This window comes from Epinephelus lanceolatus, chromosome 10 (genome assembly GCF_041903045.1).
Source record: "Epinephelus lanceolatus isolate andai-2023 chromosome 10, ASM4190304v1, whole genome shotgun sequence".
NCBI classification, from domain to species: domain Eukaryota; kingdom Metazoa; phylum Chordata; class Actinopteri; order Perciformes; family Serranidae; genus Epinephelus; species Epinephelus lanceolatus.
This window is the reverse complement of record NC_135743.1, coordinates 4529679-4556012: the sequence shown is the minus strand read 5'-3', so window position 1 is coordinate 4556012 and position 26334 is coordinate 4529679. Positions and strand designations below refer to the sequence as shown.

Below are 26334 nucleotides of genomic sequence, written 5' to 3'. Positions count from 1 at the left end.
GTGATTTGAAGTTTCAAGAGTTGGAATGTTTCCACTTACAAAATGTTCCTCTATTAGTTTTCCAAAATTCAAATATCTTGCAATCTCAAACTGAGATTTCAGAAATCACACAAGGAAATTCTGGTTATGTTAAATGTGGTCCCTAGAGGATTAGGGGATCCCTGAGGGAGTTCCAGGGAGTCCTCAGATAATAGGAACAATTTATTTTCACTGTTTAAGTTTCTATAAAAGTGAGCCCAGTGTGAGTCACAGGTTTCACTTCCTCCTCAGTTTTCTCCTTAACTGTTACAGATTTAACAACCAAATTCTTTTCAGATGGAGGTCCTTGAAGTGAAACTTCTCAAAAAATGGGTCTATGACCCCATGTGTATCCCTTTGGAGGTCCTTTCGTATCAAAGCCCACTGCACAGTTTTCCCGGCTCAGTTCAGTGTTGAGGTTTTTCCTCAGTTGTTGTTGAGGCTCACAGTGAAGCTTGAGGAATGTCAGATGAGTCTGAGAAGAACTTGGCGGTTTTCATCCCGACAAAGAAACCTTTCAGTCTGTTTAATTCTCACACAGACACCAGCAGAGTCTCATCTGAGCAGCTCGAATCCCCAGCAGCCACAGGAGCTTTAAAACAGTGAATTTGCTCCATGAATGTAAACACTTCCCTGATTTATCATGGATGCACATAAATCTGCAGTTAGCATATTTCATTCATGGATTAGGCTCTGGGGTTTACACCAACAGTCTATTTGGAGTACAAGTTAATGACCCTCTTGTGGAATCCTTTGGTTCAATCATTTACCATCACATTATAGTTTTAGAGGTAATATATGTCTGTGAGATATTTTGGGTATCAAAGTAAGGGCTCGTCCGGGAGTTGAACCCGGGACCTCTCACACCCGAAGCGAGAATCATACCTCTAGACCAACGAGCCACACAAAAGTTTAATAATTCATACAGTAGAAGAAGAAGTTCTGATGTGCCGACAATAAATCAAAATTGTTTATCATCTTCAATCGTTGTCTATTCGGTTCCAAAAATCAGAGGCCACATTAACTGTTGAACTGGACTAGAGCTGGTCTGTCCTGGTCTTCACACAGATTGTTTAAGTGTTAGATGATATTTAATGAATGTTCCTGTGTGTATTTCTCCTGCAGGCGTCTCTCCTCTCTGGGCTGCTGGTGTTCATGCTGTGTGTCGTCTCTTCTCTCTGCCAGGATGAATATTCTGGATATCACTCAGGTCAGACCGGCCACACACGACCATGATGGACATGATTCTTTTAAATGTTTCACTTTTATTCATCAATCATCAACAGCTGATAAAGTGACAGTTTTTTCCTGATTTACAGGACAACAAAAGGAGACAAAATTATAAACAAGCGAAACTTGATTAGTTTGATTCTTGTTAATTATGAAATAATGTTTCATATGTAGGACGCAGTTAAATTAAATATTAAAGTGAGAGCTGAATAAAGATATGTTTGTGTTAGGGATGGAACAACAACTTTCACTGAATTGTTGTCTGGAAAATATAAGAAAGTAAAGACAAATAACCGTCAGAATTCACCAGAGCTTACATATTTATCTTAAAGCTCCAGTGTGTGGGGTTTAGGAGGATTCAGTGCCGTCTAGCAGTGAGGATTGCAGATTGCTGCCAGTTAAAATTTCTCCTGGTCAAGCAATTTCCTGTTAAAACTTGCTATTTGCCCGAACGCTGTTGACAAGTCACAGATGGGCCACTAGTCCACCATCTGCTTATGTGTGCTCACTGTATTTCTGATGCAGAAGTTCAGGAAGTTATCATTGGCAGAGGTCTCTTCCTCTGCGCTGATTTAAAACAATAAACCCAAAAAACCTGAATTAAACAAATCAGTGTTTTTGTGATGCTGCTCGTCACAGATGGGCTTCCAACTACAGTGGCCGACGTGAAAACATGAATGTCCCTATCTAGAGCCAGTGTTTGGGTTGTCCTTGTTTGGGCTACTGTAGAAACATGGTAGTGCAACATGGCGATCTTCGTGTTGCACTGAACAAAATCCCACTGAATATTTCATGATTTTTACTCAGTCTGATTAGCAGCCAAAAGAAAAATAGTTTTGTTTTTGGAATAATCTGAAAGTGTTTTTTCTCCTGTAACTTGGAAATGTTCTGTATTTTAACTTGATAATGGATTGAAAGAAAATGACAGCATTGACCATAATGTGCGGAGACTTTTTTTTTTCTGGAAATTCTGTTTACAACAGTGGAGTCCTGTCATATGCAGTCCTATATGGGAGTGGGAGTCATTTATCTAGATAAAGAACTGCTCAGCTGCCTGTGGATTGACACATGTTGGGTGTTACTTTGTGGCGCAATCGGTGAATGTCCTGAATGAGTTGTACTGTTACAGAAGTAATATTTCCTCTATGAGGTTTAATTTTTCCTCATACCAAGGGCTCATCCGGGATTTGAACCCGGGACCTCTCGCACCCAAAGCGAGAATCATACCCCTAGACCAATGAGCCACCTACATGTGTGCTAATCCAAACAGTACAGCTTTATAACGTGATGTCTGTCCAGGTGAGGAACACACCTATGAAGGCTCCTTGGTTGACCCCTACGACAACTTCGCCTCTCCTCAGCCAGGTGAGCACAGCGACCCTGACTGATTCTAACCTGATTATTACATGAAGGGTGTAAAATGATGTTAGTATCAATAATAAAATAAATACAGAAATAAGTCCTACCTCATTACATACAGATACAGAAATTGTTCAAAAATATAGAAATAAATTCAAGATATTTATGTTTCTCCTGTTTAATTATCAACTTATATTTGTTTATGCATAATCTGTTTGTTTCCATATTTATTTCAACATTTATTTATTCTTGCCTTTATTCATTTTTCCATTTGATTAATCTTTTATTTATTGTTGTGTTTATTCATTTATTCTTGTAATTAATTATGCTTATATTTATCTGTTTATCTATTAGGTTATTCTTTTGTTCACTATGTGACCCCTATGTAATATTTTTGTGCAAACAAAAGCCCACGACTGTGAACATGGAGCACCAACTGTAGAAATGCATCACTAAGTCAAAGGACTAAAAGTCAAACTGTCCCATCAGAGTATCCACCTGAGCCAACTCACAGCTACGACGAGGACCAGAGGCCAGAGGAGGACTACGACCCTTATGGCCCTGAACCCACCCAAGTCACCATGATCACTGAGGACGCCTTCCCCTATGCCACTACGGCTGAGTCCCACTATGCCAAGGAGGACACAGAGACCATGGAGGTATGACCGCTGAGGATAGGGCATCTGTAGTGGCATCAGTCTTTTATCACACCTCATGACCTTAATCAGATAGGTACACTTTTGATAGTTGTTTAACATTCTTAATCAGACCCTCCTGTGTTGGAGGTCTTTCTGTTGTTACCACAAACGTTGACATTTTTAAATTATACTCACAGTTTGTGTCAGAAACCCCAGCTTATTTCTTACAAAACTTGCCACAAATGCAAATTCTGACCTTTTAAAGTTTATTGAAATCTTCACACAAAGAAGAAACACAGCTGCTCTTTCTTAATTGTTTCTTGGCAATAAGGTTTGTGCCTATATGATATATTATTTTCAAACAGAGAAGAACTGTTAGCAAACTGCAAGAAGTGCATATGTAAAGTTTCAGTGCTCTTAACAGGCTATAAAAACTCACTTTAAACGGCTGACGCTTCGTCTCCACTGTAGCCTTCCCAGGAGGGCTTGCATCTTTTTCAGAGGCTTTGTAATCCAACATGGAACAGCAGTGTCTTTGTGGAGGCTTTAAAAAGATAATTAATCCAATAATAAATGTCTTCTGTGGTTTCATGGTACAATCAACCTATTAGACAAAAAACAGTAGGGACTTTGATGAAAGAAATGCAAACACTTTTTGATCTGTGTTTATGACAATGTTGATTTCTTCTTCCTCTGAGCTTCAAGGCTGGGAGCTCAAAGTCTTAAAAACTATTGTTGAACGTGTGATTTTAGAAAATATTGGTGCTATTCAATTCTGTTATTATTTTTATTTTGTATTTATGGTTATATAACTATTCATACATTAATGTGACATCATTGCAGCATACATATTCTGATAGCCCAGGTTGTCTTAAAAAAATAAGGATTATATAACATGATTGTGCATTAAGAAGATAATAAGGCTAAGCTAATAGAGCTAAGAGCAGAAAGAGGAGGCTACACAACGTTTAGGGTTCCACTTTGTTTGGATAAGGGTCAGATTTATTTGTTTTACCCTTAAAATGTTACATTTGACACCCTTTTAACTTAATTTCAACATGAAACGATGAAGAAAATAAAAGTTGGTAAAGTGAATCAAAAGTCAAATTGCAAAACAACTTTATTTTTATGAACCACCTCCCAGCTACAGCTACAAATACCTTTTTAAGGTAAAGCAAAGGAACTATCAAGTTTAAAAAGATCGACACAAGTTAAGGACAGTCCGTTAGAAAAGCCCATGTAGGTCTCAACATTATCTCCCTTTGCTAAATGCCAGAAAAGATTCTTATTTCAACCTGCACCAGTGTCCCATCAGACAGTCCTCTGTGTGTATTTTAACTCAGGTGCATTGTTGTTGTGTTTCAGGTCCCGTATGAGTATCCTCCAGCAGGACCAGACACCGACTCCTCTGAGGAGGAGTCTGGGGTAGACGCAGCGCTCGGGGAGGAGGAGGGGCCGACAGAGTGCGACTGTGAGCCTGGACAGCCCGGATTCGCTGGCTTTGCAGGACCAAAGGTGCGAACTCATTTCATCCCATCACAGCCTCTTTATTCTCAGCCAACACTGTTTGTCACGTCATGCAACAAACTGCCCGTTCCTCTTTGCATTCACCCAGTTCCTCTTCTCCCAATTATTTTAAAAGGGTTCCTGCAGATTAAGGCAAGTTTTATTAGATTTTAGACTTTTTTAAAATGCCACTCAAATTGCAATTTGAAATATGTAAACCATTTTTAATCCTTAGTATTCAATTTTTCTGTATTAAGTTATGTCATGTTTGTTTATTTTGTCATGTTTATTGCTTTTAATGCATTTAATGTCTCGACTGATTCCTGTTGTATTCTTTTCTACAGCAGCACAACAGTTTATGTTTCACTCTACAGATTTACTGAGAAATTGGTGTGGAATATCAGTTCATTCTTAAGATTCATTCATTTCTATCTCAGTATGTTTGGTGCAACTTTTAGTTTAAAGCACATTCACTTTGCAGAAACATATTTTTTGACAAGTTGGTGGTGAAACCTGCGGGGCATGTCTGCCTGTTGCACCTCCACCAGTGCCTGGGTACCAGCTGCAGCGTGGATATACCATACTTAACTGATGTTTCGCCCCTTTAATCACCAGAACATCTTAGGATGGTGGGGCAATGGTCAGGGACGTCTCCGTGCTGCTCCCTGCAGCTGGACTCTGATTCCAGGTGGTTCCACTGCATGGCTTCTTGGTTCCCCCAGCTCTTGTCTCTTCGTCGTAGCCATAGCCAAAAACTTCCTTTTTCTGCTTCCTCAGAGGTGTTTTAGGGCTTTGGCAAGCTGGTTGAAAGGCTCACAAAGTGGCAGCAGCTGACCTCCACTGGATAAGCTGTTGTTCTCTGGCTTTTTTCTTGTCATTTGGCCTCAGCGTACTGCAACTTTTTCTGTTCATATGCCTCCTGGATGCCATCTTCCCATGGGATCGTCAGCTCAACAAGCGAGACATGCTTATCAGTTTCTGACCACAGGACAATGTCGGATCTCAGTGTGGTGGTGGTGATGCTTGTGAGAAATTTAAGCTGCCTGTCCATGTCCGCTCTCATTGACCAGTCGTTACCTGGGGCCAAGACTGATGCTCTGTCCTGTGTGGGGCAGTCTGTCACTGATTGTCCAGCTGTTACAAATGGGACAAGCTGCTTCACAGGAATAATTCATCTACATGCACACACAAGGGATCAATCAATAAATTATTCTTTTTCTGTCTCCTCAGGGATCCAGAGGTCTGCAGGGTAAAACCGGTGAGCCAGGACCTCAAGGCAGAGAGGTGAGAGACTAAAACATTATAACTGCATGTTTGTGTAATGATGAGAAAACCTGAGTAACATAAGAATGAAATCAGAACTGCATGTCGAGGTATTTCTGTTGCTTATTTCTTAATGTGTTTGTTTTCAGGGTTATAAAGGAACCAAAGGGGTTCGTGGAAGAGGAGGAGACACTGGACCAGTGGTCAGTAAATCATGTTACAGCAGCACTGATACTGAATATCACCATGCATGAAAAGTTAAATAGATATGTACTAGAGCTATTAAAGTTAATGCGTAAATAATGGGTCAATGCAAATGCTTTTTAACGCCACTAATTTATTTGATGTGCGATTAACACATTCTGTAATTATGACCCTCAGCCCACCCGTTTGGGAAATCAGGAAGTGATGCAGCAGTAACGTTATAGATGGCAATCAGAAACAAACCTCCCTGAGCAGAAATGGATAAAGAAAGGCGTCTTTTGAGCAGCACGTTCAGCTTTAAAACCCTGCCAGATGATTCTCTCGACAAGACCAAAGTTATTTGCGTTTACTGTCAATATGAATTTGGTTACAGCCGAAGTACGTTGAGCTGCTTTAAAAAACGGGGTCCACTCTTATGTTGATAAGAGAAATAAAAACTACTAAAAAAATATCCCTTTAAGATACATTTAGAACAGATAAAAAATGTGCGATTATGTTGCAATTAATCACAAGTTAACTATGGACAATCATGCGATTAATCGCAATAAGGTTTTTAATTGATTGACAGCCTTAATAAATGCATCAGCTCTGACATTGTAGTGACATCATCGTATTGTATATGTGTAGCTCAATAGTCAAAAGGAAAAAAATGACACAGTGATAAATGAATAAAACAAGAGAACAATAAAAATAAAATAAAAGCAAAATACACTGTATATACCTTTCACTTAGAGACAGATACGCCCATGATGGACAACTGGATAATGCACCCATAACTGTAATACAAACATGGTATGTAGCATTGTACTAAATAAATAAATTAAGATATAATATAACTATATGAATAAAATTGCACAGAATAGTTGCAGAGTGTAATGTACTAAATATATAAAAGATATGTAAGTATATTATGTATAAATATGTTTGTATAATCGGTAAATAGTGCACAGTAGCTGTCAAACTGAAAGTAAAAGTAAAATTGGATTAAAGAACAAACTAAAGAGAAAGGAAAAGTAAAAATAAAACGAAGCTGCAGGCACTTAAAAAAGGCTGTTAAAGCCAGATAGGACAGAAGCAGACAACAAAAGTAAAAAAAAAATTGAATTTAGGAACAAACTGTAGAGAAGTGAAAAAAGAAAATGAAACTAGTGTTGCAGAGACACTTGGAAAGGACGTTAAAAAGCCACATAAGAAAGTAAAAGTAAAAGATCAGATTTAAAAAAAATGCTCTTTTTTTCTCAGTAAGAGGCCACAACACTTTCTGAGGTTAGGGCAATCAAATAATACTCAAATATAGTATATAATATATTTAAAAACATACTCATCAGCTAAACGAAACTGAAACAGTTCTTTGATTAAAATGAATAGAAAGTACAGTAAAACAACAACTTGTCAAACCACAGTGTGAAATTAAAAAGAAAAAAACATCGAAAAGGTAATTAGTTGTTTTAATTTTCTGCAGATACTTTTAGTCTTTTTACACAGATTTGTTCTGAATACTTGGAATAATTTGAAGTTTTCCAGAATTTGAATGAGATCAGAATGTGTTTAACAGATAAAACCTAAACATATTTATATGGTATATATGAAAATATAGTTAAAACTGTTTGACTTAAGTTTTAAAACAACGATATGACCTTGTGTTTTAGTCGCTGTGCCTTTGAGTGTTAAAAAATGTTGTTAAGAAATTAGAAAGCTGTTCGTATTTTTTGTTCAGGGTTCCCACTGTCATGGAAAACTGTCATGGAATTTCACAATCACTTTGTCCAGGCCTGGAAAAGTCATGGAATTAGTAAAAATATTTGAAAGATTTGGAAAAGTGATGGAAATTCGGTGTGTATGATGAAACTGTTACAATAATCTTCCGTGGATAAACTTTCATGTAACTTAACAAAACAGCAAATTTATTTTCTGTAGTTGTCGAAGTAACATAGCTCTAATGTGTCAGTGTTTGGTGTTTTGTTTTCCAGCACGTACGTTACCTTCATATTTGCCGGCTAGCTGAATTTTTTATTATTTTTTTATTTTATCTTATATACTTTATTAATTATTAATTTGTTTGAATAGAATTGTTTGAATTTGATATGTTTGTAAAAACACCAGGCAAGTGGGACATGAAAAAAAAAATTAATAAGCGTCCTTGAGAAGTCATGGAAAGTTTTTGCATTTTTTTTTCCATGAAAATGTGTGTGAACCAAGTTTGTTCCTGTTTCTTTGTTTAAATTTGACCTTTGACATCTCCTCTTGCAGGGCGACGCTGGGCCTGAAGGAGATGAAGGAGCCTCTGGTTTCTCTGGAGCCATGGTGAGTTTAACACCACTGAGTGTCCCACAGCGAAGGTCTGCTGAGTCCCACAAAAACAAGACATGAAAGAAAGATGTTCAGGAAATTTACAATCATTAAAACATAATTTTCTGTTATGTTGAGCTTCATAAACTCTAAATTCCTTTAATTAAATTGATCCGTCAGGATTTATAATACAAGATAATAAACATGTTAAGAAACTAAATCTCTTGTCTTCAACAGGGAGAACCTGGACTTTTCGGAGACCCAGGAGATCCAGGAGAGTTGGGTCTAAAGGTAAACACACACACACACACACACACACACACACACACACGCCTTAAGTATGAAAGGGGTCTGAAATACATTTAATAAAGTAACTTAAAAGAGATAACGTGATACCACACAGTAAATAGTAGCAGTGACTCCTGGTTTACTCAGCCATAAATTCTGTTCTGACTGATTTATTCTAAATTGTGTTTATGTATTCTTATGATCTTAAATATTTTCGCTGTCCTTGTAACACATAAGCCAAAGAATTAACCTCTTGGTAAGTGAATTAGTTAAACTTCTCTTTTATCAGTCAGTTCTTTACAAAACAACAGAACTGTTTTTCCAAAATCATTGTTGATAGCTTAATTTTTAAATATTCCTATTATGAATATTTTAAAAACAATTTCAGTTGATTTGATAAAATAATGAGCCTTAAAAGTCACTGCTGATGAGCTGTGAAAGAAACTTTTGCCTTTTATTGACATATATTTTATTACATGAATTATTTTATGTTGTATATTACCAGTTTATGACCAGCTCCAGTAGATGTTTGATGTTTTATTAAAAAGTCTCTTCCTGTCGACAGGGTGACATCGGTATGGAGGGACCTCGCGGAGGAGTCGGAGGTCCTGGGGAGACTGTAAGGAAACACAACCTCAACTTCTCTGTGGGGGAAAACATTTATTGCTGAACTGAACTTTGTTAGAAACTGCAGCAAAGAAACAAAACATTTGTGTCAATTCCTATTTTTTACGCGATTCTGTCTAAAAATCTGTTTTCTGTTATTGGTTTCCATGAAAGACTCCTCACATAACTGCTTTTTAGGCCTTTAAACACAATATTATATTATAATTTGAATATGGTTGTATTTGACACAACCTGGATCAAGGCTGGACAAAGTGGGGACACCACATGTGAATTGTAATTAAAAATAAGTCTATTTCACATAACGTAAATGGAAGTGAGTGTAATGATAAACTAAATGTACACAAAACCAAACTGGGTGTAAGCCAGAGAAAAGCTTATGCAGTCCTTCAGCCTGCCCCAGGTGAGCTGAATCTCACTGATGACCCGACTCCGCCCACCAGGCTTCTGAAGGGAGAGGCAAAGCAGAGAGGGTCGTCACATATTATATATAGATGGTCCTTTTTTAGATTAAAGGTAATATGGAAACTGTAAATCGGAAGACAGAATAATCATGAAATAGAGTAGAAAAAAAAGAAAAAAATAATATTTTGAAGTAATTAGAGTCCATTTAAAATGTGTTCTTTGATTATCATTTTAAAATAGAAAAAAAAATGAAATTTGCAGAGGCAAAGTTGAATTAAAAATTAAATAAAATAAAAAAATAAATAAATACATTTTTAAAAAGTCCTGAATTTCTCTCTGCGTTCCGTCTCTCCCTCACATATGCCAGCTCGCTGAAATTATGTCTGAATAGAGTTTGAATCTGATATGTTGTAAAAACGCTGGGTAAGTGGGGCAAGAAAATAAATATATATCAATTATGGGTCCTCGGAAGTCATGGAAGAGTATTGAAATTTTGTCCTATTATGTGTGGGATCCCTGGATATGGAAATGAAAACACGGGGACAGAGTTGAGTTTTGAGTCTTAATATTTATTAAGTCAATATTTGAAGACCACATTAATATTTTCTAAATACAGTGTTTGACTGTGAAGTTAATAAGAAATATACACCATCTGAATCCTGAGAAACAAGCCTTTAAAAAGCACTGTAGGACTTTAAAGAATTAAACTGGGGAACAGTTACAGAAGCCGAGATGAGCTGTGTATTTATTTAATAAATAAATACATTTTAAACACATCTCACATTTATTATCTTGTCTTGTCTGAGCCATTTTTACATGAAGTAGTTTTCTCAAAAAATCAAAAGCTCATTGTCTCAAGAAAAATGATTAAATAAAACTGCACTGCACCCGCGGCCATACGACAGAGATTCACAGTGTGGACACATTAACAAAAAAATGACACTGTGTCCACACTGTGAATCTCTGTCGTATGGCTGTGGGTGCAGTGATTCACAGTGTGGACACAGTGACAAAAAAATGACATTTTTCATTATTCCAGATAAGACATGTACGTAAATATGTAGCGGCAGTTGAAGAGAGGAGGAGTTTTAACTGTCAGTGAAACCACCTGTCGCTCTGTGCAAAGATCCAGATGGTCTTTAGCTGTTGATCCAGTGTTTGTTTCCTCACACGGCTGGAAATCACCCAGAGCTTTGGCTCCTCCATCTGCCTATCAGGAACCACAAACAGCCATCATGGTGGTTCCTTCACCTCCTCAGGTGGAGCAGTGACGCAGTAAAAAAGGCTGGCTGTGAATTTGGGGGGTTTACCAGTTGCTGCTGTTATCGAATTTTCAATTTTCAATTCTCAATTCTGTTTCACTTTTTTTTAAGCTACTCACACAAACTGCACTAAATAATGTGACTTTATTTCTCTTTTTAAGATGAACCAGCAAAAGCTTTTGTTTCTTCAGCAAAGTTTGTAAATGTTTGCATACTTTATTTTAAAGTAGATGAACTGTAGAAGATGAAAAATGAAATAAGTGGCATTAGATAAACAAATAAAATGCAAGAATAAATAAATAAATATGAAAATAAATAAAAGAATGAGTAAATGCTGGAATAAATAAATGACTGTTGAAATAAATATGTAAATAAATAGATAATTGCGTAAATAAATAAATAAAAGTTGGTAATTAAACTGGACATAAATGAGTGAACATCTTAAATTTACTTCTACATTTTTGCACAACCAAATTTATTTATTTCTGTATTTCTATGTCTGTTTGTTACTGAAGGTGGAGGTCTTAACCATTTCTTTCCTTATTTATTTATTCCTGTATTTTTTCAATACATTTATTTATTAATACTTATGTAAACATTCGTCCTCCATATCAAAACCGAATGTATAGAACTGAAGTCGGCAGCGGTCTGCAAGACCACAAAAATGACCTTTCCAACGTTTATGTGCTTAAATATCTTATTAATTTCACGTCTGCCAGCTTTAATATTTTTATTGTTAATACCTAATTGTTTAAATTAGTTTAATTTGTATCGTTTCATTGAGTTTAATTATAAACTTTAAAGTCGGTGTAACACAGAGAGTTTCTTACTTTTCATTTGTTTGTTTTATTTTAGGGCCCTCGTGGTGACCCTGGGCCTTCAGGATCAAAGGGAGGTACAGGTATCAAGGTAAAGAAACCCAAGTTTACACCTGATAAATGCACCTGTATGCAAAGGTAATTAACGTGTTATTAGTTAGAATTTTATTGTGTGAAAGATATTTTGTTGGGTTTTGTTTTTTAAAAATTGACAGTTACAAGCTGAGGGTGAAATATATCTAATTAGATTTAAAGTCTGAGGAATTCTCAGCTTTTAAACACCACAGATTAAATGCATTACTCTCATTAGTTCTTTATGTAAAATATGTTAGTTTGCAATTGTTTTACTATTTCTCCTCTGGTCATTCGTACCTAAAACATAGAAGAAAAAGTTGTGAGCAAAGAAAAGGCAAACCAGCAAAAACAATCACTTTATTGTACTGAATTTAATCAGTTAACATGCAGCTACACTGTGAATACACATACCTTGAGAAAGATATAAATACGTTGTAGAAATGAGAAGGAAATCATACAACCTCAAAACCATAATGATGAACCTCTGACACAAAGTGCAGCAGTGAGTACTTGCTTCCCAAATGTATGAGTCCTCTGAGTGGAGTTCGATTTTTAATCCAGTTTCCAACAGAAATGTCTACTTTCTTTTATTAGCTTTAAGAATCATCATCATATGTTTCTATTGTCCATAAAACAGCTGATGTTTTCACTTCAGGTTTTAGATTTATGTTGTTTTTCCTTCTTATTTGTTGAGAATATTTCCCTCATTTCTGATTCTATTGTGTTTTCTGTTCAGGGGTCTCGTGGTGACGAAGGCAAAGAGGGTCCTCAGGGAGAAGAAGGACTGAAGGTATGAAAATTAAGGAAGTATTTGCATACACATACGTACAATATATCTGCAGGAATCTCATGACCAAAGCTGAAAAAACGTTTGTGTTAATCCATCACTTACCTCAGTGATGAATGACCTCTTCACTAGATCTTTCCTGCTCTTCAAAACGACTATACTCTTCCGTATTTGGGGGGAAAATGTGGCTCTGTTGATCATACCGGATCCTTGTTTCCCGTCCTGCTCACCAGCAGAGGTCGACAGACGTCACAGCTCACTGTGTGTCTCTTTAATCATCCCATCCTCTCCCACAGGGTCAGATCGGGGCTCCCGGGTTTCCAGGTGACGTCGGCGACAGAGGATACACTGTAAGAAACATCCTTAATCATCGTCTGTGCTGATGAAACAGTCTCTGAGTGTTTACTCTGAGTGGGATCATTTACATTTAGTTTGGATTTCTGCTCAGGATCAGACACTTTTCCCCTAAAAGTCTTTCCTATTGTGATTCAAGAACTTACCGTCATTATGCAAGGAATAGAATAAGGCATGAATGTAAGAGATAATAAATATTCAACTATAAAATTTAATCAATATAAATACAAAATATAAGCAGTATTATGTATAAAAATAAATATATAAAAGTACAGCCAACAAGTGTGCAAACATCAGCATCAAAAAGTCAAGTAGAAGTGTAGTATGTTAGATAAGGAGTGATGTCAGTGGATTGAAATGGTCATGTTCGTGCACTATGATTCATTCATGTAAACACAAAGTTCACCCCCTGATTTAGAGTCAGATGTTCTATTAGGCTGATGTTGCAAACAGCCTGCTAGCTTTTCAGCTGTAAAGAGATTAAAGAAGTGGCTCATTATCATCAGACGAAGGCGAATTTTTCTACAAATGAAATTGAATGTAAAGTCTTTTATCTGAAGGAGTGCACACTGCAGAAAATTGGAGGCCAGAAACCCTACAGGATTATATTTGTGCATGCCACGGTGCATTGAGAGACAGGAATAAGTTTTTGCATGTGTGCTCTTTGTATAGAAATTATTATCAAGCACAGAATGCTCATTTTAGCTAATGGGAGATTCGAAGTAGTACATTTCTGATTGGTTGTTCTGACTCCAATCCAATAAACCTTTTTTCACAGCAGACATTTTAATTAGTCATTGTAGGAAAAGCACAGGTGTATTTATTAACATTTATGATGGCTGCGTTCCACCTAGGGGAGGTCCTGGCATTGTGCATGCTGGCTCACTGGAATAGCTTACAGTGACACTCACTGGAACTGAGCCATCATTTATGTTATCAGTTTCACCTGTGCTTTTCCAACTATGACATGTCAGGGAGTGTGTCTCAAATGGCACACTTCCATTAGTACACTTAAGTGTAGTATGCTGTGTACACTATGTACTTCTTGTGTGGTGCACTAATTTCACCAGGGTAGTGTTGTCTCAAATCGCACACTGCTGTTTCATACTTACCTGAAGTGATGATGGCTTTGTTTCTTTTAACTCCCTCTTCTTCTTCTTCTGAGTCTTCTTTTTAAACAGTGAATTGCAAACAGACGGTGGAGCATCACTCCAACATTTGAAAATGTTAAAATGCGTTAAAATGCACTGCCGTAGCTAGGAGCAAGTTAGCTAGCTAGAGAATGCTAACGTTAGCACTCGCATTACTGTTCGCAGTACCACATCATTACAGACCCAACAAACATTACAGACGGCTTCTGTTTGACAACACAATTGGTGTTAGTGCAAAAATATAACATGTCTAACTAACAGGCTCCCTGTTGTCCCCAGCTGCCATGTCAAAAGTTTGTGATGTAATTTTGGTGTGTCATAAAGATGGCGACCGTTGAGGGTCCATCATTTCCACACTCAACTTAACTGAGACTGTTTTAAGTGCACAAGTAGTACGCTGCATTTTCCTGTACTATGCAGTGAGAATGCACTTAGCGCACTTGTGCATTCAAAACACTAAGTGTGTAGTACGGAAGTGCACGATTTGAGACACACTCAAAATGTCTACTGTGAAAAAGTCTGGTTTGCATGGGGCGCGTTCAGCCCCGACAAAACTTTGCAAAACTTCCTGTTACAACAGAGCTGTGTTGTACATTCTGTTGTGTTGTGCAGGCGCACTGCCTTTTAATATATCAGGGTTTCATTCAGTTCAGTTCAACTCAAAGGGATTTATTGTCATGAGAAACATACCTCTACATTAACAAAGCAAGTATAAAAGAAAAACGAAAAATGTACGCGCATCACTGCTGATTGGGTAACACCTCTACACCCATGAAATGAAAGTAAACGTACTTCAAAGCTCGCTGCACATTGTCTCACACTGTTTGGAGGAAACCTGTTCATCCTGGAAACCGTAGCACAATGTTGCAAACCGTTTACAGACTGATCATGCCCGTGGCTTATTGGTCACCAGGGAAATACTTAAATGTATTCTGAGCATAGAGTAGATTTTGTCCTCTCGAATTAAATTATTCTTTGCGTGATACTGTAATAATTTCACAAGAAAAACATCCCATCACATGCTCTTATAAATTCCACCAGGAGATTCTGAAGATTGATTAATTAACATGTGATTTATTTTTTACACTCAGTTTAAATCAAATCTGAATTGATTTCCCATTTATTGTGTTTTCATTATGACAGACAGTGAAGTGAGCATGTGACACGTTTGTCTTCCTTCAATGAGTTTCACTTTATGTAGCAACATATTACATCACTTAGAATATGGCACTCTTAAATACTTGATTCTGATTGGTCAATCAACAAAATTCTGTGGTGTTTATTTCTTGAGGTATCACCGCTGCTCTGCTGCTCCGCCATAGCAGCGGCCTTAGACTGAGGAGCATCAAAATCAGTTAACGTTAGTCCACACAGGCCAAATAGGTTTGGAGTGGCAAAATGCAACATTTTCTTTTTGCGAATTTTGAATCAATAAAACGTGCTTTAATCATTATTTTGTGTCACATCACTGAATGTTTTAGTAGTAAGCCATGTTCTAAGCGGGATAATGTATAGTGAGTCGGTGACAGTTGAAAAAATTAGACTCTTCCTCTCAGAGTAAACTGAAATCTCTCAGCCAGTGTGACTTTAATATAATAATCATCCACCGTTGTTAATGAGCTGCTTTCCTTTTACTTTCAAGGGGTTCAGTCAGTACTCCTTAATTTAATTCTGCATCATCTTTGAAATCATTTATTTGTCATAGCAAAGATATGTATTTGTGATGAAGTATTTCCTGTTTGTCGTCCTCAGGGTTATCCTGGACAGCCGGGATCCATCGGACCCAGTGGACCAAAGGTAAATATACAGTTTTTTTTTGTTTTGTTTTTTTAAATTACTAACATTTATTATTGAATACTCTCAGTATCCAGTTCACTTACCTCACCATGTGACTAAACGTATACTGTGAGTGCGACTGTGTGGTGTGGGTGTGGGTGTGTGGGTGTGGGTGACTCCATGTGGTTGTGATAAAGGTCTTATTAGTTTCATTATTTGGAGTTTTAGTTTCCAAATGACGACCTTCATTCTGTATCAGTAAAATCCAGAGGGTAAATCCTCATTGCTGAAGTATTTACAGTGCAGACAGTGAGTCTATCCCACTTAATCTTTAACGCTACCAGCTAAAGTCCTGTTAAAGCTGCTGTGAATATTCACAGTCCTCAGAGGATGAATCTCACTGGTTGAGGTGACCTGTGCAGCTTTCTTCTAGCACCATCCTCAGATCAGAATTTCCACTTGTACACAATAAATATAAAAATCAAACAGGCAGATTGCCATAAAATGCACCGGACCTATTCATGCTCCCCAGAAGATAAATTCTGTCCATTTTGGACACTTTATGACCTTTCCTCTGGCGTCAGGGTTAGTTACTCTTTGACATGGTTCAGACAACTTTTCAGCTCACAGCTCTCTGTGAAACCAGACTAAACTCATCTCTTGAATATCACCCACAGAGGGACTATACGGTGCAGGTGTGAGTTTTGAAATAACTCAGCTTGTGTTCAGATGCAGCTGGGAAAGTCTGGCGCCTGGATGGTCAGAATCACTCAAGTTATTGCGCTTGTTGTCTGAGTGGGTGGAAGTTTGCTGTATAGATCAGCTTTTCATTGGGTGGAACAAGCCACCCGCTGAAGTCCCACCCTACCACCTCCGGTTGTGTAGCAGTTTTCAACCGTTTTCAACACGTCCTTTACTAACTTTTGCGGTGTTTGATCTTGTGGGGATGTAGCCATTTTTCTGCCATGGTTCGCGTCCTGTAGGCGATATTTTTGTGGGCGTGTTACACCAAAACCTGTTTCCCCCCCGGCAATATTTTTGCAAGTGCACCGTTGCTGTGGCACCGCCCAGAACGATTGTGATTGGTTGAAAGAAATACAAGCAGCCGGGGTGTTTTTTTCTCCAATCTTAAAGTGAGAGTCGGTCCAGCGAGACTATTGCGCTTGTAACAATAATGATGAACAAATGCTGCTCATCGGGCTTATTTACTGAGCTTAATCTAAACAATGTTAGTTTGCTACTTACGTCATGACCAAGACTGTGTTTAAGAAACTATTTTTTACATTAATTTAAGAAGGAACAGTTTAGCACATTTGCTTTCCTTTCAAGAGTTCGTGTTTGGGGACTGATATTAATCTCATGTCTGAGTGTTAAATACAGGGCTGAAGTCAGGACTTGGTTAGCCTAGCTTAGCATAAAGGCTGGAAGAAAAAATACACCTACCAACAAGCTCACTGACTAACATGTTGTATCTCCGTAGTTTAAGGCCTTAGCGCACTGAGTCCATTGTTTCAGGTGGTGTTTTGGGGGTTTTTTTAACCCGTCATCCGAAAAAAATCTTCACACCAGCAACCTTGCACACTGATTCTGATGCGTTTTTTTGTTCTATTTGTTTTCAAAATTTGCAGTACATGATAATACTAAAAGACACATTTCCTGCTTTGCCTCTCTCCACTGAAGTTACCTATCTGGCTGTCACCACTCCCTCCCTGTCTTTCATTTGGCACCCCACCTGCATGAAGGGGCGGAGCTGGTCCACATCCTCCTCGTCATTATGATCCACCTGAATATTACTGTCTGACCTGTTGAAAGTGAGCTGTCACAGTTATGTAATAGCTCTGTGCCCTGTTCCTCTGTCTTGTCACAGCTGTGTCCTGCCGCCACATTTTCTTCACAGATTCTTGGTCAAATGTCTCTAAACGCTCTGACAGATGTGAAAAACGCAAAAAATCGAACCTGTTCTGAAAATTTTAATGACAGATGAAAGTTTTGGACTCAGTGTGCAAATCCGATTGACACAACGTAAAGTCATATTTATTTCTAGGCGTGTGACAATTTTGGACTCAATGTGCAAAGGCCTTTAGTCCGTACATGAAGGGGAGGGTAAAAAAAGTACAATTTTAATTTAATGGGGAGGTTTTCCATTCTCACTGTACTGAAGCAGCAAATGAGCCTAAAATCCTGAATGATGCCTTTGAAGACTGAAATTAGCTGAATTTTATTTATATTTCTGACATTACAAAACCAGTGGACTGTAAAAATGTTGACATTGTACATCTCTGCAAACCTCGGATCTGTTATATTTGTACAGATGTATGTAGCGGACATGAAACTTTTCAACAACACTGTGGCTAATGTGTGTTCAGGTTTAGGCACTAAAACCACTCAGTTGTTGTTTAAGCTTAAAATACACAATTTTAGGAGCACAGTCCCCGCTGGAGACACAGCGAGGTGTCGGTTAAAAGAACAATCCCTTTTCATGGCACTATTACCTGTGGAAACAGCGACAGGTTACTAAAGACCACCCAAGTTGGGGGGCTAAAAAGCTGCTGGAAACACAGCGATGATTCACTGGAAAAAGACCCGATCTGTTGTTTGTTGGTCTTAAACAGTCGTCTGCAGCTTGGTAAGCATCTCGCCTTGGTGCCGTCCACCATCCCTCCTCCTCCTGATAACAAAGTCAGCTCATATGTTTTGTCACTTTAGAAACATTGATATGATCCTGATGAAACATGCAAATGTAACATAGCTGTGGTTTGTATGCAGTTACAAAAGTCCAGGGAGAACAAATGTGATTTTTTAAAATGTTTTTTTTTTTGTGATCAAGAAATAATTAATCAGTAATCTTGACATAACAAATAATCATTGCATTATTGATTTACCTTGTATTTTTTTGTCTCCATATGGCCTTGTTTTGTTCCTAATATTTATTTTTCTCCTTATTTCTTTCTCTATTTTCTTTTTTTATCTGTATTTGATTTTGTCCTTAAGCTGCTGCAACAACTGAATATCTCAGCTGGGGATCAATACAGACTTATATCTTATCTTACACTGTCTATATATTATGTTAAGCTGTTGTTCACAAGTTGGGTGTTTTTATCCAAACAAACAGGCTTGTTTTGTCAGATGATAGTAAGTTTCTCGGTCACGAGGAGATGACGTTTTAAAGGTCATCTTGACCAACATTTCATCTGATTTTCTCTATCATCTGACTCTGAATGTGACATCTGTAAACAAAACATCAGTTTTTCTGATATATGGGTGATAAACAGACACTGCAGCATGAGACAGTCAGGGGAGTCTCTCACTGACAGCAGGGCAAACTGAATTGACTTTCCCAGGGAGAAGAGTGGAAAATTTCTCTTCTCTCATTTCTGGACACTGTGAATTCTTGAAATTTTGAAATTAGTTTTTCAGCAGGTTTGAAGGACGCTGTTCTTATCTCTCACAGTACAGAACTGCCCCCGAAACTTTCACCTCATGTTAGAAAAATACCAAAATTCAAAAAGGATCTCTGTAGTTTCACTTTCAATTACAGACAATGACTTATGTAGAGTGTATCTATGGAGTAGGTGATGTAATCAGCAGAAAGTGAAAGTGTCTCTCTGGACAGTACCAGTGACACACAAGGATGACTGAAGTATTCTGTTTAGTCTCTTACATTTCCCAGAGAATTCTCTGTTGCTTTCAAATACAGTCATATGAGATTTACAGCTTTGAGAAGTGTTGCATCATCTTTCATCAGCACTAAAACACACAAGGAAAGTTCAGGGGGTCAGAGGTCCAAAGTGAAACCAAAACTGCAGCCACAGCGTGGTGTAACATGCTCACAGAAACAAATCAAATGTAAACAAATTACCAACATAAGCAGTGAAAGTAAAGTAAAGTGAAAGTAATTAAAATGTTGATGTTTCACTTTCTCATAACCTTCATTGTTTACAGGTCATGCTATTCTAACCCATTGAACTGGTCCACACCCAGTACAGCCCAGTACAGTGTTACAGATCAAAGATAAACACATCTATTGAAGCTTTATTTAGATGCATTCACTTTCTGTAGCTTTCATATTACTGAAGTCATTTGGCACTGACATTTAATCTTACCAGGGACAAGTTGCACCAGCAGGACGTCCACCTGCCCTCTGGGCTGGACCAAAAAAGCATTTAAAGGGAAGATTCACCAACTTTTATGTGGATGTCCAATCGGTGTTGTTATTAAATGCAGTCAGTTGAAACAATAAATTCATTAATGCTCTTTGAATTAACAAAAAAAGGTGAAATCAGGCAAAATCTGTTGTTCCTCCAGCATCCAGTGCTGTCATTTGACGTTACAGTGACACAGTTGGATTCAGGAAGAACTACAGGCTGCATTTTCACCTCCGGCTAGCCTTGTGGCACGCTCAAAAACAGAACTTTGTTCTCTTTGCGTGTATTGCAAACTAGCTAAATTTCCAACAGTAAAAATGAGTACAGGGGATATTATGGACGAGGATACATTTTACAGTGTTTTGGCTGACTCGGATATTCAGCCATATTTATTCAAGCCAGAACACATGGCTGAAAAATGCAGCAGAGGCTGCGGCTGCATAAGAGGATACTGGTTGCTGCAATAACTTTTAGTGTGGGCAGTTTTTGTTGGATGCTGTTGCTGGCATTTCCCTGAGAAAAATTCGCAATCATAGACTCTACCAATAATGGACTTAGCTACCTTGACCCATTGGTCTGTGGACTCCTATTTTGAAGCCTGAAATCTGGCACTTTGGCCATCACCATCTTGGATTTTTTTGAGCCAGTAGTGACTGTATTGGATGAGAGGGTGGAGCTGTGGAGGAGTGAGGAGTGGCAAACTGTAGTGACGCCTTGCAGACAGCCTGTCACACAAAACAGCCATGTAATTAAACGTGTAACTTTAAGCTTTAATAAAATGTAAATGGGTGAGTTATAGAAAAAAATCATTACCATACAGTTGTCATGAATGCTGAAATTAGCTATAGAGACCAAAAACATATTTTGTACGAGGCTGTAAACATGTTTAGTTCAGCTGTAAAGTTGGACATGTTAACTATGGGGATTGACTCATTCTTGGAGCCAGCCTCAACTGGACATTAGTTGAACTGCAGTTTTTGGCACTTCAATGTTGCTGCTTGAAAAAACCCCAGTAACCTGAATGGATCAACAGATCCCTGATGTTTTATTTAGCGCTACAAACAGATCATATGTTCCTCTTGTTCAAATCCTTTTTTTTTGTCTGCACTTCCTCCTACTTTACTCAAATGAAGCCAAAACATCACGGATACAGCTGCTGCCATCTTAGGCTGGTGACGTCATTTGAGGCCAGAGTCTGCGCAGTAGCGATCTACATGGTATTCCTGCTGTTCGACCAATCACAAGCACTCCATTTGCACACACAGCTGTAATTCATGATGTCAGACCTCCTTTTTATAGCATCAAAAAACAAATTAAAACCAGACCTATAAAACAACCATTGGAACAGCGTGATAAAAACTTCCTGAAATAACAGCAGCCATCTTTGGGGAAAAAAAGATTTGACTTGAACTTTGAGTTTTCAGTTTGACTCACGTCCCACCTGCTGACATGAAGGGGGCGGGGTTTATGACCTATACTGCAGCCAGCCACCACCAGACCAGATGTTCTGGCTTCATTTTTGGAGAGCTGTCATCTTCTCTATCTTTTTTGTACAGTCCATGGCTGGAACTAAAACTTAACATATGAAAAACAGGTAGTCGGAAAAAGACAAAACAAAACAGGAAATTCCAGTCGGATCAGACTGTGTCATTGGTCTGATCAGGTTCTTCATCAGAATAAACCAAAACAAAGGATTAGATGATGTTACAGAGATACAAGAACAATCTGCTCAGCTTCTTTCCTTTTCTCTCTCAGGGTACTAAAGGTTACAGCGGCCTGCCAGGCAGTGACGGTGACCCTGGAGAAGATGTGAGTGCTTCTGACAAATGTCTGCAAACTGTCCACCATCTTTACTTCTCCATCTGCTACAAACATCTGTTCATCACTGCCGTTTGTCTCCTCAGGGTCCATTAGGAGTTCCAGGTGTGATGGGCGAGCCCGGACTGTTTGGACCCAAGGTAACGAGCATAATGGTTCAACACAGCGTAGATAGATATATAGAGTTCTTTATAAATCCAAATGGGAAATCACATTAATACTTTGATGAAGTTTTAGTGTAGTTTGGCCCTAAAATAAATCAGTGGCAACTACAAATGCTCTCGTCTGAAATAGTACGGAGGGCAAAAAATTACTGAAGTGTCCATAAATAGATAATAAATAAATGTATAAATAAACAAAATAATAAATAAATAAATAAAACAAACAAAGTAATAAATAAATAAATAAATAAAACAAACAAATAAATAAACAAATACAGAAATAAATAAATTAATAAATGTTTAAATAAATATGGAAAAAATATATAAATGCATAAATAAAAGTTGACAGTAATCAGGAGATAAATAAATAAATACCTTAAAATATTTCTATATTTCTTTTTTTTTTTTTACAATTTCATTTATTTATTTCTGTATTTCTCTCTCCATATGTTAATGAGGTAGGAGATCCTACGGAAGACAAGAACGGCCATGTATTATTCTTTTTTTTTGTGCACTGTTATCTCGAGATAACGACTTATTAATTCGTTATCTCGAGATAACAAAGATTGCTTTCTCCTGATAATTGTCAAGTCTGATGATTGCACGCTGGTTAATGTGATCGTCCTGATTTCAGCCTACAAGATCTGCCACTGGTGTCCCAGGGAGGTGAAAATGGCAGATCACATTATTGATCAACGCATCAGGGTGTACTTTAATCAAGGTCTAACACAGGCAGAAATTGCATTGTGTCTTTCTGTTAGAGATGGCATTCAGATTAGTCCTCGTCATTTAAGGAGAAGACTAGCACAGTTACAACTTCACAGGCGACGGTTAAGTGATCCTGTTCATCGACGGGAAATCAAAAAAGTAGCGTTGTGACATAAGCCTCAGTTTCTGTTGTTGGCAAATTGTTACAAGCTGATGAATTCGCTGGTCAAGGCAGGCCAAACAGGTGAGATGACAGACAGATGGATGGTTTGTCTCTAACAAAATACTTTCTGTAGACGTGCTGCAAGAACGGATTAATGCTTAATACAACTGCAGCCAGAGCGCATTACACTGTCAATAGGCTTTATGTGTGGGGAATACCACGATGTGTTATCCAAATAAGGGCATGTACAGTACAGGCCAAAAGTTTGGACACACCTTCTCATTCAATGCGTTTTCTTTATTTTCATGACTATTTACATTGTAGATTCTCACTGAAGGCATCAAAACTATGAATGAACACATGTGGAGTTATGTACTTAACAAAAAAAGGTGAAATAACTGAAAACATGTTTTATATTCTAGTTTCTTCAAAATAGCCACCCTTTGCTCTGATTACTGCTTTGCACACTCTTGGCATTCTCTCCATGAGCTTCAAGAGGTAGTCACCTGAAATGGTTTCCACTTCACAGGTGTGCCTTATCAGGGTTAATTAGTGGAATTTCTTGCTTTATCAATGGGGTTGGGACCATCAGTTGTGTTGTGCAGAAGTCAGGTTAATACACAGCCGACAGCCCTATTGGACAACTGTTAAAATTCATATTATGGCAAGAACCAATCAGCTAACTAAAGAAAAACGAGTGGCCATCATTACTTTAAGAAATGAAGGTCAGTCAGTCCGGAAAATTGCAAAAACTTTAAATGTGTCCCCAAGTGGAGTCGCAAAAACCATCAAGCGCTACAACGAAACTGGCACACATGAGGACCGACCCAGGAAAGGAAGACCAAGAGTCACCTCTGCTTCTGAGGATAAGTTCATCCGAGTCACCAGCCTCAGAAATCGCAAGTTAACAGCAGCTCAGATCAGAGACCAGATGAATGCCACACAGAGTTCTAGCAGCAGACCCATCTCTAGAACAACTGTTAAGAGGAGACTGCGCGAATCAGGCCTTCATGGTGAAATAGCTGCTAGGAAACCACTGCTAAGGAGAGGCAACAAGCAGAAGAGATTTGTTTGGGCCAAGAAACACAAGGAATGGACATTAGACCAGTGGAAATCTGTGCTTTGGTCTGATGAGTCCAAATTTGAGATCTTTGGTTCTAACCGCCGTGTCTTTGTGAGACGCAGAAAAGGTGAACGGATGGATTCCACATGCCTGGTTCCCACTGTGAAGCATGGAGGAGGAGGTGTGATGGTGTGGGGGTGTTTTGCTGGTGACACTGTTGGGGATTTATTCAAAATTGAAGGCACACTGAACCAGCATGGCTACCACAGCATCCTGCAGCGACATGCCATCCCATCCGGTTTGCGTTTAGTTGGACAATCATTTATTTTTCAACAGGACAATGACCCCAAACACACCTCCAGGCTGTGTAAGGGCTATTTGACCAAGAAGGAGAGTGATGGAGTGCTGCGGCAGATGACCTGGCCTCCACAGTCACCGGACCTGAACCCAATCGAGATGGTTTGGGGTGAGCTGGACCGCAGAGTGAAGGCAAAGGGGCCAACAAGTGCTAAACACCTCTGGGAACTCCTTCAAGACTGTTGGAAAACCATTTCAGGTGACTACCTCTTGAAGCTCATGGAGAGAATGCCAAGAGTGTGCAAAGCAGTAATCAGAGCAAAGGGTGGCTATTTTGAAGAAACTAGAATATAAAACATGTTTTCAGTTATTTCACCTTTTTTTGTTAAGTACATAACTCCACATGTGTTCATTCATAGTTTTGATGCCTTCAGTGAGAATCTACAATGTAAATAGTCATGAAAATAAAGAAAACGCATTGAATGAGAAGGTGTGTCCAAACTTTTGGCCTGTACTGTACGTCACATATAGCAGATGATGTGATTTCCCCTCGATGAGCAGGATCACTTAACCGTCGCCTGTGAAGGTGTAACCGCGCTAGTCTTCTCCTTAAATGACGAGGACTAATCTGAATGCCTAACAGAAAGACACAATGCAATTTATGCCTGTGTTAGACCTTGACTGAAGTAGCCTACACCCTGATGCGTTGATCAATAATGTGATCTGCCATTTTCACCTCCCTGGGACACCTGAATATATTTATTTAATTTATTTATTTTATTTATATTCAGCATGCAATTATTATTTTATGCCTTTATTTCTGTATTTATTTATTACTTTTTACATTTATTTATTTACTCATTTGATTTATTGATACTTGTCTTAATTTTTTGGCCTTCATAAAATACAGTTTAAACTTTACCACCAAGGTCTTGTTAGAAAAAGGTTTTTTAATACATTAGTTTTAGTTTATTTTTAGTTTACTTAAACTTGTGTGTCATGCAGCAAAGTGTGCTTACAGTGACTGACCCGACTGTTTGATTTACACGTAAGAGATATTTTTTAATAAAAACCCTTGATGCTCTTCAACACAGAAGCGTGAAAGTCCCCCGGATGATTGAACGCTGCCGTACACTTATGCTATATCCGTCAGCTTGAAATATTTCATAGTCTTTTCTCAGAAATTACATTTCGTCATTATCCACACAGCAAAAGAACTTGTTCCTCACTCGATCCACTTTGAAACTGTTTTAATTTACTGGATTTTCCAGCTCGGCATCTTATTGTTTTTGCTGATGATTCAACCTGGAGAGATTTATGCGTCAACTAACATTGTGATTAGCAGGAAATGACTGCAGGAACTTTAACCAGACTTTACCCATGTTACTGTTATACTTTCCTTTTCTTAGTGCACAGTCTTACTGAATGAATCATGACATGGGAAATGATTTAGTTACCTGATATATCAAATAAAGCAACACAGCACAGCAGTATCTCATATCAAAACACCCACGCTTAGTGTTGTCTGCATGTTGAGCTGAATGTCTGTTTTCCTGCACCACTGATTGAGTTTGACAGTTAAAGAAACATTCCACTACTTGTTTAACACACCTTTTCTGCAGAAGACATTTTGACCTGTCACAGTAGAAAAAATGTAAAATGAACAATAGCTGAATTCCGTTTAACTGCTTCAGTGTGAGGGTCCTGGTTTTGTGCATGCTGGCCACATCGTTAACGTTATTTGCAATACCTGTGATTTTTCTTCACTGACAAGTCAAAATGTGTCACAGTGTCTGTTCTTCCTCTGCAGGGCAATAAGGGAGATCGGGGTGTTAAAGGACCTCGAGGAAGAGTGGGTGCTGTGGTGAGTGAACTCTAACCATCACAGGTTTGATTTCTGTATCAGCCCAGTGTTGTTTTGAAGAATTGAAG

The 26334-nt window shown here is 38.2% G+C and overlaps 1 protein-coding gene and 2 non-coding genes across 3 annotated transcripts in view; 1 reads left to right on the top strand and 2 right to left on the bottom strand.

Moving 5' to 3' along the window:
• The window catches only part of LOC117265426 (uncharacterized), a 43790-nt gene that overhangs the window by 2038 nt on the left and 15418 nt on the right, over nucleotides 1-26334 (top strand). The window contains exons 2-17 of the mRNA XM_033639912.2: nucleotides 1144-1228; nucleotides 2548-2613; nucleotides 3097-3266; nucleotides 4611-4760; nucleotides 5982-6035; nucleotides 6164-6217; nucleotides 8469-8522; nucleotides 8745-8798; nucleotides 9361-9414; nucleotides 11942-11995; nucleotides 12716-12769; nucleotides 13063-13116; nucleotides 16024-16068; nucleotides 21948-22001; nucleotides 22097-22150; nucleotides 26213-26266. Coding sequence (XP_033495803.1) covers nucleotides 1144-1228; nucleotides 2548-2613; nucleotides 3097-3266; nucleotides 4611-4760; nucleotides 5982-6035; nucleotides 6164-6217; nucleotides 8469-8522; nucleotides 8745-8798; nucleotides 9361-9414; nucleotides 11942-11995; nucleotides 12716-12769; nucleotides 13063-13116; nucleotides 16024-16068; nucleotides 21948-22001; nucleotides 22097-22150; nucleotides 26213-26266 — 1110 coding nt within the window. The remainder of the gene's footprint in view (nucleotides 1-1143; nucleotides 1229-2547; nucleotides 2614-3096; nucleotides 3267-4610; nucleotides 4761-5981; nucleotides 6036-6163; nucleotides 6218-8468; nucleotides 8523-8744; nucleotides 8799-9360; nucleotides 9415-11941; nucleotides 11996-12715; nucleotides 12770-13062; nucleotides 13117-16023; nucleotides 16069-21947; nucleotides 22002-22096; nucleotides 22151-26212; nucleotides 26267-26334) is intronic.
• On the bottom strand, nucleotides 849-920 carry trnap-cgg (transfer RNA proline (anticodon CGG)). Its single transcript has one exon. It is a non-coding gene; the product is annotated as a tRNA-Pro (tRNA).
• Nucleotides 2421-2492, bottom strand: trnap-ugg (transfer RNA proline (anticodon UGG)). The gene has a single exon. It is a non-coding gene; the product is annotated as a tRNA-Pro (tRNA).